At 33.9% G+C, this 20,568-nt stretch overlaps 1 protein-coding gene across 1 annotated transcript in view; it reads left to right on the forward strand.

Annotated features, from left to right (window-relative positions):
• The window catches only part of LOC106118090 (neural-cadherin), a 125,619-nt gene extending 105,642 nt beyond the window's left edge, over nt 1–19,977 (forward strand). Inside the window, exons 3-10 of the mRNA XM_013312646.1 lie at nt 2,075–2,190; nt 4,391–4,555; nt 8,877–9,014; nt 9,091–12,887; nt 13,334–13,569; nt 14,913–15,116; nt 16,854–17,075; nt 18,040–19,977. Coding sequence (XP_013168100.1) covers nt 2,075–2,190; nt 4,391–4,555; nt 8,877–9,014; nt 9,091–12,887; nt 13,334–13,569; nt 14,913–15,116; nt 16,854–17,075; nt 18,040–18,143 — 4,982 coding nt within the window. The 3' untranslated portion in view covers nt 18,144–19,977. The remainder of the gene's footprint in view (nt 1–2,074; nt 2,191–4,390; nt 4,556–8,876; nt 9,015–9,090; nt 12,888–13,333; nt 13,570–14,912; nt 15,117–16,853; nt 17,076–18,039) is intronic.
• The last annotated feature ends 591 nt before the right edge of the window (nt 19,978–20,568 follow it).

Genomic DNA, 20,568 nt, shown 5'->3' on the forward strand with positions numbered 1-20,568 from the left:
GGCAAAATGAAAGGTATCTTTGAACGATCATGGTCGTCTCTAGCTCGCCAGCATCTTATCTACAAACCCTAACCGTTACTTGTAATGGAATTCCAATTACTATTTAAGTAAGATAAACGATTAAAATGCGGTTCCTTTGACCGCGTTCTCTAACAAATTACACATGGAACTTTATTCGTATTGCAATTACGTTCCAGAACTGAGTTTTGAGTATCTTTGATATAAATTGAAAGTAAACATATTTGAATTGTAGCTGTATTTCTTAAAATCAGTAATTGAAAAAAATCGAGTTTTTCTTCTCTCAGTATAAAGTCTAGTTAGTAACAAACAAACAAAACTCATTTCTGTAAACCAGAGAACCCACCACGGATCTCCGTTTGTCGTAGCGAAAGAAAACCTCTGCATTCGGCTTTTCTCCCCTTCGAAAGACGAAACTTCACGGATGGCGAGCCGCGTTGCCAACTTTTTCTCCCGAAAATTCAAACATATCCTTGAATTTCTTTGCTGATATGTGCAGGTAGCATCATGATGTTTAATTGCGCCATAACAACGTCGGATAAATGTGCATATGTAAATCGAATCGATGTCCTGCAGATTACATGTTTTGCTTAAAGTGCTTAACCCTTGAGCCACCGACTCTCTCAAGTTAGAAAAATATATTATTCCTAAAAACACCGTACCTGGTACCTGGCGCACGTTAAAAGGTTTATATACTTGGCAAATACATACTACTGTCAAGATAAATGTGAAATATATATGTATGTCTACTTTACTGGCTTTAAATTTCCGGCTCGTATTTCAAGATTAAAAGTTGGATATCAATTGAAAAGCAATCGCTGTTTAATATTCCAGAAGTATTTGGATGGTCGTGCTCGCATACATACAAATAGGTTTTCCACATTCCCATTATGAGTGCAGCTAAGTGGCTATCTGTATTTGCGATATTTCAGCGCAATTCGCTCGGGACTTTCAAGAGGTTTGATCGGTGCATGAACTGTTTTTTTATGTAGTATTAAAAGTCCGGTTACTGAAAGCTTTTACAAAATCAACATCTCTTCCAATGTAGGTATAACGTTTTCAATCAATTCTTAAATTGGTAGTACGTATTAATTTTTCTCAAGTGTAAAAATGTTTGACAATGTTGCCGTTAACTTTATAAATCGTAAAGAAAAAAGAATGTCATTTCGTCTTCTAATTTCAAATGGTAAAACAAAAGATTAAAAGTTATGACGAATTATCGTAATAAAAATATTTTTTTATTCGTGAATAAACCTTGTCGTGTTTCACGTCATAAGATATAATCCTAACAAGTTAATATCATTTGAAGATCTGTGTATAATATGCAATTCTCAGACTGTGTTATCTACTAACTGTGAGTTTCTAACACCAAAATCCTTATTTAAAACTCTCTTTTGTTAAAGATGAAAGACAGGGATAATGATATGTTTTGTACAGAGATTTTAGTCTCAGAAAACCACGGTAAGTGCGCTGCACTCATACATGTGTCGCTTTAATTCGGATCACGTGCCAAACTGCTTACATGTGCAGAAACGAAGACATTTGGCACTCGCTCTGAAAAGCCTTCCTCTTTTTCTATACTATTTAAATAAATAGGCGGACATTACCTTTATATAGACGCCAATTGGTCGAGCAGTTTTTTAATACTGATTGTTAGTCTGAGGTTTATAACCCACACGTTTTTATTGTAAATCCTGATGTTATTAATGTGAAGGAATGTCCTCTAACTTTAAAAAAAAGGATTATTCATTATCATAGCTCTTTATAAAGTTTCAAAAGTTACAAATTTTAGTCTAAGGTATCAATTTTTTATCCTTTTACGTTTTATCTTCATACCGACCGCAAAGTGACGATAAACCCCCACGATCACGTTCAAAACTCGAGTCGTACGGACCTGTAATGGGGGTTTTGTGAAACACTGAAAACAGACAAATGAAAACGAGTGTGCCAATTGGACTTTAGGGACACATTGCGAAAATTTCCACTTCAAAATTAAATGTAACAACGCAGTTGCCTTGTGCTCGAGGTTTTTATAATTGTTTTTTTTTTATTGCAGCGTCGCGTATTCGATACGAGATCACGAGCGGGAACATAGGGGGCGCGTTCGCTGTCAAAAACATGACAGGCGCCATCTACGTAGCCGGCGCGCTGGACTATGAAACTAGGAAACGGGTAAGTTATCGTTGTATTATATCTGCAGTTAGTCTTCCTATTTAGTTTACAATTTAAGTTCGTAAAAAACAAAATTCTTTTACGTGACTATTTGAATAAACTTTCAAAAAATGTAAAAGTTTATGAACGGTAAAATAAAAACATCGTTAAAGAAAAGAAAAGCCAAAATGTTTGGTGAATACTGTTATTTTGTTATTTCATTTAGCGTAAAGCTATTTTAAACATTTATATAATATGCGTTAATGCATTTTAAGGGATTATACATTCGAAGTAAATTCTTTAAACTCATATGTGGAGAAACTTTAAATAACTCATACTTAAGTACTACATTTTAATTAATATTGTTTTAAAATGTCTCTGAAACAAGTCTTTCCAACAGTTTTAAAATTTATTTCAGTATAAAATTCTATGTCAAGGTAATGTACTTTGAGTTGTAAAGGTCTAATTAAAACGTCTTTTGCTTCTTTGAATTAAACTTTTGCCTTCAATACTGCACATTCTCATGTATGCGAATACATGTCAGTTGGAATAGTTAAATAAAACTATACAATATTTTATGTTGGTCCATTTTATTGTGTTGGAGCGAAATAGAGTTCTAAAGATGTTGAGCGACCGATTACAAATGACTAGCGCATGAACCACCTTGGCACAAGGTTGAAGCGAACATGAAAATCCAACAATATCGAACATTGGTAACACTCGTTACGTTGAAAATATTAATATTTTCTCTAACTTTAATAAATTTTAAATTATTTACTGAATTTTAATAAATGGATAATCTTTAATAAAAACAAACATAAATTGTTACGTTGTTGTAATTAGGGACCTGCTGATTTTATTTATGTTGTATAATGTTTTAATTAAAGCTAAGGTGTTCGCGTATTAAAGGATTAATTGCTTTTTTAACCATTACTTAAAGTTGAAATAGACGCCCTGAAACTAGGGAGCAAAGTGTCTCAATTTCTTGGGCCGCGCTTCGCGTTTAAAGCAAGCGTCGTATCTCAGACACTACAGAGCTATCATAAGACGCTTCTTTCTTAGTCCCGTAGAGAAAGTTTCATCGAACTTTAAGCGAGATAAATTATTTAATCTTTAATATCCATTTAAACAGGCGAGCGTGCTCGCTACGACCGGGTCTTCGTGCTGCAGAGTTGCCGCGAATCACTAATGGAATAAACTCGTTTATAACAAGAAAGCTTCCTTGTCCTTGTTCAATTCTATTTCGTTTTCTTAATTGGTTATTTATCAGTGCTCTGTTTTCCCAACGATAATTTCCCTCTACAACTAAATTAGTCTCAAACCACAAGCTTTGATGGGGTATGACGATAAGATTTTACTTTGAGAAATGAGAACCAATTATTAATTAACTAAATATTTCCATAATGAATTTACAATAGTAGTAATCTTCATAGGTGTAAAATATTCTTTTTTTTAACATTCAGCTTTGGAATCTCAATACAAATTAGAAAAAAAAAAGAATACTCTACATACTTTAGAGGCTTTTCGCCTTCAATTGTTTCTATTTGAAATTTTGCTAATTGCGGTGTCGACACTTCAAACAAATGAAGCATTTTACGATGTTAAGTGACGGTTCTATAGCGACAGCGCTGAGGCTTGTAAAGGCCAGTTAATAGCGTTGCATGTGTTGAATTGTAACTGCTGTAATCCAGTTGACGCATTTGAAATTCAGCCAATGAAAAGGCTTTTTTAAATAGACTATGCAAATAAGAATTTTAGCTACCAAAGTTTTCATCGAGAAATTTGCAGTGTTATTAATTAATATATTTTTAGAATGTTAAGTTCAAATATACATAGTTTCAGATTTTTCAAATAATTTTCAATAACACTTTGATTGACTAAAATGTAAAAGCAATTGGAGATTTACGAGACTTATCATTAACCCTTTTTATGTTACCTGTTCGTAACGAAAACAAACTTCAGAAAAGGATAACTTTTGGAAACTCGAGAAAGCTAATTTATAGTCAATTCCACTTTAATTCAACTTTTTTATCATTGCCAAAAGAAAATGCTTTCATTTCATTACTTTAAAAAAAATTGTAACTTAAACAATTTTACATTTAGCTAGATTAATACTCGTAACACAAACTTTTTGGTTGTTTCTATTGTTTTTTGCCGACTTCATAAAGAAGGAGGTTATCAATTCGTTTGTTTCTTTTTATTAATTGTATTTGGGCTACAGTACGAGTTGAAACTGGCGGCATCGGACAATCTGAAAGAGAATTATACTACGGTGGTGATACATGTGAAAGATGTCAACGATAACCCTCCAGTATTCGAAAGGCCAACTTACCGCACGCAAATCACCGAAGAAGTCGACCGAAATCTTCCAAAACGTGTCCTACAGGTCCGCTTGTTACAAAAAATTAATTCCATAGAAGTTTTTAGCTTTATGCTAAAGAATCGCATGAGTGTTTATTTGGGTTGGCGTTTTTTTTTGTTTTTCCGTCGTGTCCGCATGGCATGCTATTCTTTGTGGATACGTAGTTTTTGTTACAGTTCCATTTGTTTGGCATCTATGGTTGTTAGTTTTGTTTTATTCGCATTCAGTTCGTTGCTAGTTGCTAATTATTACTGGTAAAAATATTTTTGAAGCTGCTATTTTTGTTTTTGATTTTTATTTTTCTTCACAGGTTACTTTATTAATAAAGTTGCCGTCATATTTATGATTAAACACTAACTGCTATATTCAGGTATGTTTATTGGTCACTAAGGGAGCCACATAGTGTAGATTTAGCTCGGTAAATCTACGTCTATCAGACCCTTAAGTACCATTAAAATTCTGAGTTTGACAGTTGAAAAAACGCGTGAATAATTAAAATTCAAGTATCATCGTGATAAAAGTGATAATCTTACTTTTTATGATATTAAATAAGACCTTTTTAAACATCCTCTTGAAACAAGAACGGTGAAAGTTGATGAATTTCAAAAACGGTCGCCGCACACTCACTCAAAGCGCAGTTTTTAAGTAGAGTCTACTGAAATTCATTGAGGCGCGTAATACCCCGCCCGCTTACGACAAAGCTCTTTAAACAATCGCCCCCGTGATTTCAACATTTATTTACTCCAAGCTTGGGATCGCAGATCTTTTAAAAGACCTCTTATTTACAATCTAACTTGATATTTCATATTTTTATTATTATAATGAAAACTTCTTGTCTTTCTTAAAGCGCCTTCTTGGTAATCTTTGTTTTTTATATTTAAATTAAAAATAGAAATGTTGGTAAGAAAACAATCTTACTGCAACATAATATCGAGTACATTGCCATAAAAAATAAAATGGGCTTGGTATTATCCTACACAAGTAAATTTAATTATTTAATAATTTTTATAAATTCAATGAAGAAGATTATAATCATATTTCTCAGTCTTTAACAAAGGAAATTATTAAATAGAACTAATTCAGAACTTAAGTCATTGGAATTATTTATTTATTGATTTCTAGGAATCATTTAATATTAAGGTGAAATTGAGCTCAAAATGGATACCCTCGCGGGCTTGAGCAATAACAAATAATAACCAGGAAATTTTATTAGAAACAGGCATGTGTCCTAACTACGGCATTCTCTTTATTTAATTTAGGAAAATTCACGGTTATTCGTTGTTCCTTTATGAGAAAACATGATAATTAGGAAGAAAATAGCTGTCGCCCGGAGTCCTAGCCGTGGGGGATTAAAAAAAGAAGCCCATTCACAGACTGTGCATATAAAATTTCATAAAAATCGGTCATTTTGTTTTTATATATAAGAGTTTAACTCTTTGTTAATTTATATGCAACTTATTTAAAATTAATATTCAATCAATTGAAACATAATTACTGTTAAAATGACTCATTTTATCATAATTATACCCAAAAAACGGACGTCATATTTGGATGTATATATTTATATCAATTTTATGATGAAAAAAAAAACTTGTATCAATTGAAAATGGATACAATGAAATACGTATTTGTGTATCATTTTGCGATTAAATATCAGAACAATCAAAAGCTCGTTTTTCTGATCTCGATTTTAAAATAAAATAAAACAAAAAGAGTTCAACAACAATGATGTTCGTAATAAGAACGATAATTATAATTATTAAAATAAATATCATATTTTCATGTTGCGTTGTTAAAAATAATCTTATACGAAATGAAATATTTTGCGTTATTTTATTTAATTAGAGGCTTTATTTGTATTTTATGAGGTCATGAAAATGGAAATTAATATGTCAATTTCCAGGAACAAACTTGTACTTATATGTCAAAATTAATATCAGTTAACCATTGAAATATTGCGTATTTAAGTAAATAAATTATACGTATCTGAATGTTAACATAAATATTGAACTGTATTTAAATAAATTTTGTTTTTATTCCATCCATAATTATATGTAAAACTAGTACAGTGATAGTTTTTACTGACGTTATATAGCGAAGTGCGGGTTGGTTGACTTCACACATATCTTTGAATTTCTTCTCAGATATGTGCAGGTTGCATCACGATGTTTTCCTTCAGCGTGGTTGACTATGGCCTAGTCACCCCTAACTTAGGGTAGGCTCCGAGCCCCTCGGTGGGGACGTATAGTTAGCTGATGATGATGATGATGTAGCGAAGAAGTAGAGAAAACTATTTTTTTAGACATCTTTATTCCAAGTACTTCCTCGAACTAATATAATAACACGGTAGGGCTGTCAAACATAAAAATATATTTGAATATACGTGATCTCTAAGTTTGAGCTCGATATGTTTACACAGCACAGGATGATGTAAGAGGTCTTTGTCTTAGGCTTGGGCCTAAATTCCCTGTTTTTTTTTTGGATTACAATAAGTTATTTATTTTTTCTTGTAAATTGAGATTAAATATTGCATGTGGCATGGTTTGTGCGTGTGCGCAGTATGAGCTGACATTGGTTGCGTCCGATGGCCGGAACGAGAACTCAACCCGCGTCGTCGTCCGCGTGTTAGACATCAACGATATGCCACCAAAGTTCTCTCGCAGCGCTTACGTCACACAAGCTTTAGAAGAGACCGGACCATTCCCTCGACATCTTTTGCAGGTTTTTTTTTTATTTTTTTGTTTCTTTTATTTTTTTAAATAAATGCAATGGGTCAATGGCATTGGAATATAAACATAATAGAAAGCAAATTGCAATTGCGACTCTACAATCCCTACGTGTCAACAAAATTAATTTTATTTTTTACTTTTATTTTTTTTTTATTATTTTTTTGTTATTTTTATATTTTTAACATATCGAGGAATAAAAAAATTACTAAAAAAACATTAATGACTTTAATAATTAAATTACTGACGCGTTAAGTTATTGTCTCCAAAACTTATTGCTGTAGGTATAGGTCTTCAGCATCTTTTAGCTTATTAATCATTATAACTTTAAGATAAAGAGGTAAGTAACTAAGTAAGAAATAATAACTAACCACATTTTTCTATTAAACATGATGTTTTCTTTGTGTAAATGTTAATTAGTTGTTGACATAAATTTAGTTGTATGCATATTTTTTGCTATAAATGTAGTTAAATAGAAAAAAGTAAGATTTTTATTTTTTTATTTATGCATGTACCGTGTAGCAGCTTGCCTTTCATACATTTTTAATCTTAATCCGTGTTTGAGATAAGTAGGTCCTGTTCCAAAGTGCTTTATACTTTATTTCGTAGGCCCGTGGAAAACTTGGTTTTAGTTTGTATTTACTCACTTTAATCATAATTAACGAGAAAGTAATAAATCATTCAGCGAGGTTAAGGATTAAGGCATTTCTAAACTTCCATAACGTTTCCAAGTTATTACAATTAAGTGTTTTGTAAAGAATAATCAAGTTTCAATTTTCCTTTGTTTTTATAACCGATTTATTTGATGATTGACAAATTGCTCCTGTTAAATATTAAATTAAAGGCATTCAAACTTTAAGCAACTTTTCACAATTTTTGTTATATATTTTGTACAAACACAATGTCATAAAAGCTATGTAAAGACAATTAAACCTGCGTCCCCAATCGCTTGTAGTGACAAGCATTTTTTTTATAATTGGAACGAGATTTGCAAATGATCCGAGTAATTATGCTAACGTCGACCCTCTTCATTTTTTTGACTTAAAACCAGCCCAACGTAATTAGAATCCCTATATATTTTATAACATTTTTTCTAAAGTAATTTACTTTATTTTTTGCAAATTATCAAATTTTTTGTACAGAGTTTTTCGAATTCGAAACAATAACACAATTCTCGAATTTAAATTTTCAAAGAGAGAAAAAATCACGCATAGCTACAAGCCAGTAGCAAACTAAAACTAGCAAACCCTACCGTTGTCAGACGCAAACAATGCGCAAAAGTTACTTGCTTTGTAACTTCACTACATTTACGGAAACTAGTAATTCGTAAAAAACAGTTTTTTATTGTGAACGTAGCAAAATTTAAATTATTTGTAAAAAAAATTATTTACACAACACTAAAATACATGTATTAGTTAAAATTAAACTCAGGTATAAGGTAAGTTAAATAATAAGTTAATGATTCAAACCAAAAACCAAGTATGCCAATATTACAACATTTATTCCACAAAGTAAACATAATTTATATTCCTATAATTTCTCAGAGGTATACTGTTCGTGATGGAATAATAATTATTCATATTTTATATATGTTAAAGTGTGCGTTATTTTCATCTCAGGTTACTGCGACGGACGGCGATAAAGATCGGCAGCAAAACATCGTATACTTTTTAACTGGACAGGGAATTGATGCAGATAATCCTGCAAATAGCAAATTTGATATAAATCGTACAACGGGCGAAATATTTGTTCTTCGGGTTAGTAGCATTTTTATCTCAATATCTTTTACAATTACTAATATGTATCAAGTTTCAAATTACATTTTTATTTCAGCCTTTGGATCGTGATCAACCTAACGGAAGACCACAATGGAGGTTTACAGTATTCGCTCAAGACGAAGGTGGTGAAGGCCTAGTAGGTTACGCAGATGTTCAAGTGAATCTTAAGGATATTAATGATAACGCACCTATCTTCCCACAAGGAGTTTACTTTGGCAATGTTACTGAAAACGGTACTGCAGGCATGGTTGTTATGACAATGACTGCATTAGATTACGATGACCCTGCCGAAAGTAACAACGCAAAGTTATGGTATTCTATTGAAAAGAACGTCATCGAAGAAGAAACCGGCTCACCTATATTTGAAATTGAGCCAGAAACTGGTGTAATAAAAACGGCAGTATGTTGTTTAGATCGTGAACGAACTCCTGATTATTCTATACAAATAGTCGCATCAGATGGCGGGGGGCTTAAAGGAACTGGTACAGCATCAATACGTGTTAAAGATATCAATGATATGCCTCCACAATTTACTAAAGATGAATGGTTTACTGAAGTTGATGAAACTGATGGCACTAACTTACCAGAAATGCCTATTCTGACCGTTACAGTACATGACGAGGATGAAACAAATAAATTTCAATATAAAGTTATTGAAAACAGTGGTTATGGAGCTGATAAATTTACAATGGTTAGAAATAATGACGGTACTGGTTCGTTAAAAATAGTTCAACCATTGGATTATGAAGATCAGTTGCAAAGTAACGGTTTTAGATTTAGAATACAAGTGAATGATAAAGGAGAAGATAATGACAATGACAAATATCATGTAGCTTATTCATGGGTTGTGGTAAAACTAAGAGATATAAATGACAATAAACCTCAATTTGAACGGGCTAACATAGAAGTATCTGTATATGAAAATGCAGAAGTTGGCAAGAGTCTTGAAACATTCAAGGCGACCGATCCAGACCAAGGTGGAAAGAGTAAGGTTTCTTATGCCATCGATAGATCTTCTGATAGAAAGCGACAGTTCTCTATTAATCAAGAAGGTACTGTTAGTATACAAAGAACATTGGACAGAGAAGACACGCCAAGACATCAAGTCAAAATATTAGCTATCGATGACGGTGTCCCACCAAGAACAGCGACCGCAACGTTGACTGTAATAGTTCAAGATATAAACGATAATGCACCCACCTTCTTGAAGGACTACAGACCAGTATTGACGGAACACATAACACCGAAAAAAGTAGCTGAAATCTTAGCTACTGATGATGACGATAGATCTAAAAGCAATGGACCTCCATTCCAATTCCGCCTGGACCCCGGTGCGGATGATATTATTAGAGCATCATTTAAAGTAGAGCAAGATCAAAAAGGTGCGAATGGAGACGGAATGGCTATAGTTTCCTCTTTGAGATCTTTTGATAGAGAACAGCAAAAAGAATACCTTATTCCAATTATTATTAAAGACCACGGTAATCCAGCTATGACTGGTACAAGTACACTAACTGTGGTTATAGGAGATGTTAATGACAATAAAATGCAACCTGGTTCTAAGGAAATTCTTGTGTATAATTACCAAGGCCAAGCACCAGACACTGAAATTGGACGAGTATACGTGTATGATCTAGATGATTGGGATTTGCCGGACAAAAAGTTCTATTGGGAAAGTTCAGAACATCCAAACTTTACTTTAAATGAAGAAACAGGGATGATTCAAATGAAACATAAGACAAGGGAAGGTAGATATCATTTGAAATTTAAAGTTTACGATAGAAAACATACTCAAACGGATGTTCCAGCCAATGTCACGGTGTACGTCAAAGAAATAACACACGAAGCAATTATAAATTCAGGTTCCATACGGATATCTGGTATTTCCGATGAAGATTTTATCCGTGTTTGGAATTACAAAACACTTAGTGTATCTAGAAGTAAACTAGATATTTTTAAAGATAAATTAGCCGACCTGCTTAACACTGAAAGGGAAAACATCGATATATTCAGTGTTCAACTAAGAAAGAAACACCCACCTGTAACAGATATACGATTTTCGGCGCATGGAGCTCATTTCTATAAACCAATTCGTCTAAACGGTATTGTACTCATGCATCGAGAAGATATTGAAAAATCGGTAGGGATCAATATAACCATGGTCGGTATAGATGAGTGTATTTATGAAAACCAAATGTGTGAAGGATCATGCACTAATGTACTTGATATAAGTAACCTACCCTATATGGTGAATGCAAACAAAACTGCTCTTGTTGGTGTTCGAGTCGATGTGATTGCTGAATGTACTTGTGGAGCTAGAAACTTTACTCAAGCTGAAACATGTCGTAATTCCCCGTGTTATAACGGAGGTCGATGTATAGAGGGAAAATACGGCTTGACATGCTCATGCCCACCCGGATATACAGGTCCAAGATGTCAACAAACATCTAGAAGCTTTAGGGGTACCGGCTGGGCATGGTACCCCGCTTTGGAAATGTGTGATAATTCGCATCTGAGTTTCGAGTTCATAACAAGAAAATCCGAGGGAGTATTACTTTACAATGGACCCATAGTACCACCCGAACCTGAAGAAATAATGGTGTCAGATTTCATATCTGTAGAACTAGATAGAGGTAATCCACGACTGCTTATAGATTTTGGATCTGGCACTTTAGAACTAAGAGTGAAAACTAAAAAGTCTTTGGACGACGGTGAATGGCATCGAATTGATATTTTTTGGGACACAGAAAACGTTAGAATGGTAGTAGATTTCTGCAAATCAGCTGATATACAGGAAATGGAAGACGGAACACCTCCCGAATTCGATGATTCGTCTTGTCAAGCGTCGGGAACTATCCCACCGTTCAATGAGTACTTAAATGTGAATGCACCACTACAAATTGGCGGTTTGTATATCGACCATTTCGACCCTACGCACTACCATTGGCAGTTTATGCCAATAGGAAAAGGTTTTGATGGATGTATTCGTAACTTAATCCATAATAGTAAACTGTATGATTTAGCTCATCCTGGATTATCAAGAAATTCTGTAGCCGGATGCCCACAAACAGAAGAAATCTGTAATCAAGCAGATACAACGTCTAGATGTTGGGAACATGGTAACTGCGTGGGTAGTTTTTCTGAAGCTCGTTGTCAATGCCAACCAGGTTGGACTGGTCCCGCTTGTAACTTGCCTACCACTCCGACTAGTTTTCGTCCACAAAGTTACGTGAAGTTTGCACTGAGTTTTGAACCGGACAGATTTAGTACACAAATACAGCTACGCTTTAGAACACGAGAGCCGCATGGAGAGCTCTTCAGAGTAAGCGACCAGCACAATAGAGAATATGGTATTCTGGAGGTCAAGGATGCTCGATTACATTTCCGTTACAATCTCAACTCCTTACGGACAGAAGAACGCGATGTATGGCTGAACTCAGTAGCTGTTGATGATGGGCAATGGCATATAGCTCGTGTGAGTAGATATGGCAGCGCCGCTACCCTTGAAATAGACGGTGGCGAGGGGCGGAGGTACAACGAATCATTTAGATTTGAAGGCCATCAGTGGCTGTTAGTTGATAAACAAGAGGGAGTCTACGCTGGTGGCAAAGCTGAATATACTGGCGTTCGGACATTTGAAGTGTATGCAGACTTCCAGAAAGGCTGTCTCGATGATATTAGGCTGGAAGGCAAACATTTGCCATTACCGCCCGCCATGAACGGTACACAATGGGGTCAAGCCACTATGGCTAGAAATCTTGACCGTAACTGTCCATCAAATAGTCCTTGCATCAATGTTCACTGCACGGAGCCCTTCGTATGCGTCGATCTATGGAATGAATACGAATGCACGTGAGTTTATGTTTTACATATAATTAAGAGTAAACTTGGTTAATGTCTTTAATTAAAAGAAAACATATTTAAAACGTTAATCTTTGTTGGATAATAAATTCAAATCAACCACTGAATATGTTTTTGTCACTTGTTTGATTAAAATGATTTTGAATTTTTATAAATTTGCACGTGTCTAAATTTTTGTTCTTAATCGACACAATTTGTGAAAAATATTTATTTTTGTCTATTTGTTGATCGCGCACTGAGTTTCTTTTATCAACTATTATATTATTTAGGTTTGGGAATATTATGTTATATTACTAACCATTTATGAAATACTATACATTGTACTTTGTAAGCTTTATACGCTTAATAATTATAAGTAATTATTTTTCTAATATTTTATAATAAAACTATGACTTGCTTATAATGTGTATATGTTAATATATTGCGATGGTGTCCAGTTGCGGTGAGGGTTTGGTATTGTCGCCGGACGGCAAGGGTTGCGTAGACAAGAACGAGTGCCTCTACTTCCCGTGCCGCAATGGCGGCTCGTGCGTCAACCGCGAACCTGGCTATCGCTGCCACTGTCCCGAAGGTTTCTGGGGCGAAAACTGCGAGCTCGTGCAAGAGGGGCGAACGCTCAAGCTGAGCATGGGTGCCTTGGCAGCCATCCTCGTCTGCCTCCTTATCATAATGAGTGAGCATAGAGTAGTCGCGCTTCGAGCGTGATCCTACCAACTAGGCTACCTTTCACCTACTCACGATCGCACTCTCATCATCATCTCATATATAGATATATGTGCATTAGTCGTATATTGTAGTGCATGCTTAGGGGCTCAGTGCGCGGATGTCGGGGGAGGGGAGACCGGGAGGTACAGTATGCGGTGTGTAGGTGTCCGGGAGGGTCAACTCGTGCCGGGGGCACGTGTGTCAACGTGAACGAGTGTCTGGGCCGGCCGTGCCTGAATGGGGGCACGTGCGTGGACCGTGAGCCCGCGCGTCGCTACGACTGCGTGTGCGCGCTCGGCTACGCCGGACACGACTGCGAGCTTGTCTTGCTCGCCTCCGGGATCATCACCCCCTCCAGAGATTTCATAATAGCTATCATTGTCTGTTTGTTTTTGCTTTTAGGTGAGCACCTTCACATTTATCATTTGCATGACTTGTTCCTTGTGAATTTACATCATTAGTTCCTAATCTACGTTAAGATCGATTAGATTTTTTGTTATTTTATATCTGGTTTTGAAAATTATATATTATAGTTTCGTTTTAAATAAAATTTTATCGACTATTACTTAACCACACTGTAAAAATCACTTACGCACAAGTTTTTATCCTAAGAAATAATTTAGCTAAAAAGTTCTTCCATCGTTTTACATTTAAAACTTTAGATCCAGTAAAGGTTTTAATATTGTTCTAATTAAAGCTATGTCTCAGAGTAAATATTCTTAATATTCACGAACTAATGAAAAATGTTCAAATACATCATTTTTATTAGCAATCTACACTTTTGTTCTTTTTACTTTCGTCAAAAATATATTGAAATGAAAAATATAATTCTCAGGTGATAATTTATCTCAAAAATATATTATAAAGATTTTTGTGCCTCCCATTTGAACTTATCACATGTACAACATGTCGTTGTAAACAAAACAATTCTTCAGTACATTCCATTACATACAGATTTTATCCGAAAATAACACATAAAAGTATTTTCCTAGCTACCTTACTGTCGTAAATAGAAATAGACAAAGTATGTAGTCTCATTTGCATTGCAAATGGAAGCAACGGCTCAGCCGGATAACTTCGTCTCACGCTGAAACCGTAAACCTTGCGCGAAAATGATACAGTACCTACTTAAAAACTTCAATACAAGCACATAACAACATAATAAAGACATTTTTACACAAAAAGTTAGTTCAATAATGTTTATGTACAATAATATTTGCATTAATCTGTTCAAAGTAACTGTTTTGTTTTTTACAGTGATGATGTACATAATATTAACATACTATGTAACTATGTAATATTTCTGCGCAGTATTGGTGTTAGTGTTCGTGGTGTACAACCGTCGTCGCGAGGCGCATATCAAGTACCCAGGGCCGGACGACGACGTGCGCGAGAACATCATTAATTACGACGACGAAGGCGGCGGCGAGGATGACATGACAGCATTTGACATCACTCCCCTACAGATACCGATCGGCGGACCTCTCCCTGACCATGCACCAGCTAAACTACCTTGTAAGTATACCGTGAATACAGCCCAGTAATCAGTAATCACATGGTGAAGGTCCACAGTTGGATCTGAAATTAGTCGGGACCGACAATGATTCGTGATCTGACATGACGAATAACGTAGCAGATTTGTAAATCTCTAAGGAGAATAGAAAATAAGAAGGACATTTATAATAAGAGGGACTGTTTGCGAAATGAAAGGTTTTTATTATAAATTTGCTTTTTTTCATCTAATACAAATAAACCGTTTATAATAAGAGCAAATTAAGAAAGGTAGTTAATGTGCGTGATTAGAATTTGAAAATACAGAAATATTACATTTTAAAATGTGAAAAATAAACATAAAAGGTGAAAACTCGTATAAAGTAATCAGTTACTATTTAATATCTACAGCATATTTTGATTACCGTAATACAAAGCGCTAGTCAGTCTTAAGACACAAATAAAGAATATTTTTAAATAATTCGACAAAAAATATAGTTTTCGCACATAAATAGAAACTTCGTAGCATTTTCACATTTCTAGAAATAAAATTCTTAGAAGTCCTTTATCAGTTGGATTGTTTGTTAGTAAGAAAACTAAAAGCGCCGTACCCTTGTAAATGTCATGTGTCTTTTTACTGTCTCCTGACATGTCTCTTACAGCTTACAATACTTAGGAATGCTCTCCACAATTCAATGATATTTGATACACACTGATACAATGTTACAAAACTCAATTTATCTCCAAGTAAGATAAAAAAATATCTTTGAGTAAGGTCATCAATTCTAAAGACGACGGTAAATAAGTAGGATGGAAAAGAGCGTTTGGATTTTGATAAACTTTGGAAAATTATATAAAAAAGCGAAAATGAAAATATCAAATACAATAAGGAAATGAGATTAGCACGCAATGTTAGTTTGAGGATATATTTACAATTCCTATTTTAAATATGGCTAAAAAAGGAAGAAAAAAAACATTACGTTCGAAATATAAAAATTATAAGTAAAAAATATAAAAAGGTTCTATATGTGTCGGCAACTACTTATTTAATATTATTCTCGTTTAATAACTTATTCTATAATTACTATCATTTACTTTAAAAAATTGGTACTTAAGTAAAGTCAAGGGTTTACATAGTTTAAGTGAAATATAATTGGACATTTGCAAATGGAGTGCCCTAATTAATAGTCATATTATCTATTCTCTTATCCTTATTGTTTACTCTCATGATTAAGAAACAATAGTTTGATAGAAATTGTGAAAATAGAATATTAGTAAAAATTATATTATTTTATATTGCAAATAAAAAATGAAAATATTCAAATAAAACTACGTAAAAAATATGAAACAATTTCAATTCATTCTCAAAGAAATGCTTTGAAAGATGCCTTTACTATAAATTCTAAGTGAAATTGTTAGAAGCTACTTTTTATAACGTTTCAATTTTTATCTAAGATATAAAAATAGTGCTGTGTTATTATACCTTATTAGAATTTCAGGCTATTTGATGAGAAATAGGGACGTATTTGCTTAAGTAAACAGGATTTAATTAATAAAGCTTGTGTAAATATTAATAGAAACTACGTCGTCGTCGTACGTCTGGTCTCGTGTAAATATGCACGCTAATGGCTTATCTATAACATTACATATTTCATTGTTATTAATTACATTAAGAAATTAATTAACCAAGTGCCCATCTCGATTTATATTAAAACAATGTACCAAGTAAAAAAACTCTATTGTTTCCTCTTAATTCTTTAGACCCGCTGATGGGAGTTGGTATCGGCGTGGGTCCGATGGGCGTGGCTATTGGTGTGCCGCCAGTATTGCCGCTGCCTGGCGAGACCAATGTGGGCATGTTTATCGAGGAACACAAACGGCGGGCCGACAGCGACCCCAACGCACCACCCTTTGACGACCTTCGCAACTACGCTTATGAAGGTGGCGGCAGCACGGCTGGCTCTCTGTCGTCTTTAGCTTCCGGTGAGTATATTTTTATTTGACTATAACAAAAGATAAATGATTTTATTAAAAAAATTGAAAAGAACTTAAGTTATTCATCAACACTGTTTATATACAAAAAGTATGGAGACTGGACATAGAGTTGGTGTTAGATTTATAGCAGAATATCAAAAAAAGGAATGAAAATACTAACATAAATGTTTTGTATGTAACAGGGCTTCGCAAATAATCCTGAGGGACTAAAACTGTCCTTATTAGATCCCTACATCTGAGAGGATAAGACTGGTTGGCACGTTTTTTGTAAATAAAAAACTTAACATGTCTAAAAAACCAAGACTCGAAATAAAGAGAGTTACAATTTTGTTATACTCGTAAGGCTGATAAATTAAATAATCTTTAAGAAAAGTAGTTCAGATAATCAACTTTATCTTTGTAAACTATACATAAAGTAAATAGTGAAACTATAAAACATGTTCATTGTCAACACATTGTAAAACTTAGCAGTACATTCTCCACAAAATTTAATTTAGAATATAATAAACAAAATTTTCGTCGACTAATAAAATTCAATTTGTGTAGGAGCTGTGAATGAAGAGACTGAAAAGTTTATATCAGAAAATAAGTTACTTAGTCCTTGAACAAAGTAGGTCGGAATAAGCCTCAAAGTTTCACCCTAACAAGCGACCTAACGAACTGGTAAACAGAGTTTACCATCTGCAACTTTTGTTACATTCGAAATTAAATAATTATTAACTATTGAAATAAGGTGTGCCGATGACAGACAGAAATTTTGCGGTAACTTATTTTGGGAACTGAAAATAAAAGAACAGTGACGTCAAAACGTTTTTAATAATACGCCAATGACTTATTTTTTTTTTCCTTTACCGAATAAGCATACTCGTTCCACTAATTCGTTCAAGTATAATGTAGCTTGTTAAAATCGTATTGGAATAAAATTTGTTAAAGTATTGATTATTTGTTATAGGTACTGACGACGACACACATGAATACGATTACTTGGGCGCCTGGGGACCGCGATTTGACAAATTGGCCGACCTCTACGGACCCGATATGGACGAGCAGCTCTAAGCGACATAGTGCAACCTCGCCCACAACACGGCGTTTTAGTCAATTGTCTCCCATTAAACTATCCTGTAAGCCGATATTAGCCGCTATAAAATACGCCCTTTAACTTGTGTTATTTTAAGATTTCGTTTGATATTAATCACGTCAGATGTCGCCGTGGCAAGCTATTCTCATCGTGTACTTTATTTATAAACACTAAATTTAAGCTACTTATTCTTATACTAATTTATTTTAAATGCGACGTTTTTTTATAAATTAAAACGTACTCACCAAATATTCGATATAAGTTTTTTATTATACTTAGCCATATTATGAGTCAGTATTTTATTGGAAGTTGTCGAGAAGGGGCATTTCTACTGGAGGGCCTGACGTGAACCTGAATGTGGGTGTTTGTAGATAGTGTGCTATAAATGTGAATAATTTATACGAGTATTTTGTAAGTTCACAGCTTTACGTGATATCACTGTAATGGATGGCCCTTCCGTATTAAGTCGACGATCGATTGGAGTATAGAAAGAACATGTTATATTTTATATTATTAAATAAAAAATAATTAGATTAATTGGTCCGTACGGCCGGCCGATCTGTAGCTCTCAGTGGAACCTTGGATTATTTAGGGAATGTATATACGATTTATTGAAAACATTCACCCCTTACATAGCTAAATGTAAAACGTAACATTCAATTTGAAATTTCAGTGTAAAAACTGTACAGTAACTGGTGTTCCTCTCCAAATATCTCTGTGTAGTGTTAGATAATATTTAGAGAAACGGACAAGATTACCTACGATGTACTTCTTGTATTAATCATTGATCGTGAAGGATTCTGTGTTGGCATAACGACTACCTTAAAGCTGAATGATAGCGTGCAAGTGAAAAGCAGCGGAACGAATGACAAACAAGAGCGAATGAGTGAACGAGCTGGAATACTTTGGGGATTGTGTGCGTGCGGTCGCTGGGAAGGGTGGAGCGACGCTGCGATATGAATGGGACTGTGCCAATTTTAGCGTTATCAATGCAGCTGACGACGGTAGGTTTAAGTGTTTGCACTTTATTTATTCGTATATTTACATAAATATAAATTTAGTCGCACCTAGAAAAATATCAATAACTTACTAAGAGTGTTGTGCTAGATTATTCCATCGATTTTGACGTGAGATAGTTGTTGAAACCATTAGCAAGTCACTAATTTAAACCCTTATTTTTAAGAATTTATAGTAAAAAAAAATTAAATAAATTAATTAAAGGTTTATAATGGAACTGTCTCACTTCGACATCGAATTAGGATCTGTGTAAATTTTAGAATATATTATACTTAATTGTGTTAAAATGACTGATTTTTTATTATGCGTTTGAAAGCCTAAGATTTTTGTAGATTCGGTTGTTTATTAACTTGAATACCTTACTGTAAGAACACCCACTAGTTTGCACTCAAAACAAATACTCGGGTTATCAATAATGAAGCAATTCTCGTTAATTACTATTCGTGTAAGTAGACATATTAGTTAGGCCCAAATCGACGTGACGTATAGTTTTTAATTTTTTTTACCATTTTTTATTTTATATTCATTATCATTACACTGCCAGTAATCATACATATTATAGACGAATTATAATAGAGTTTGTCCGATTTTATATTTCAGTCTTATACAATGGTATTTTATAAGTTTTTGAACTGTTTATAAAATGTATACTTTTCCAATTCAATGTTCTCTACGTCACTGCGTAATGAAACGAAACATTTTAATTTCCCTGTAGGCTCTGATGTCTTAGGGTGCGCTTTCATTAACCAAAAATTTATAATTTACATTTTTTATAACACCGTAAAAACAAACTTATTATAAAAAACCAAATTTACTTGTATATAACTTTTCTTTAACTTCCTTTAAAGTTTGAATTGAAATAATCAATTAATTAATTACTGCATGTGGTAGTGAAAACGCACCCTTATTATGTGTACATTTTGTGCATCTGTTCAATGCAATATTACAGTTCAATAGAAGTTCTGTGTTATCAATTGCAAAATCAAATTAGTATACGAGATACTACGATTTGTATAATTGTACAGTACTATACGGGCTCTTTCGTCTATCCTTTATAAGCCAAATGGCAATAATAATAACAATACTTCGCTGCGAATTTGAAATAATATGTAACTTGTACACACGACAGCAGAGCACATTCTTCTAGTACAAATAAAGAGACGTGGCATAACGCCAGTCAACACTGCACCTAATTATTAATTTAGATTATAATTACGATATACCAACATAGTTTTGTTTTGTTTCAACTGTGATTATTAAGTTATACAATTCTGACAATTACATAAAAGATATAATAAAATGTGAAAAAAAAACAATGTTTCATTTCACTCCCCTGTGTCTCCCGTTTATTATCATTATAGGAAAGTATTAGGCGTTATTCTATTG

Source organism: Papilio xuthus, unplaced genomic scaffold (genome assembly GCF_000836235.2).
Source record: "Papilio xuthus unplaced genomic scaffold, Pxut_1.1 DF827597.1, whole genome shotgun sequence".
In the NCBI taxonomy this organism is placed as follows: domain Eukaryota; kingdom Metazoa; phylum Arthropoda; class Insecta; order Lepidoptera; family Papilionidae; genus Papilio; species Papilio xuthus.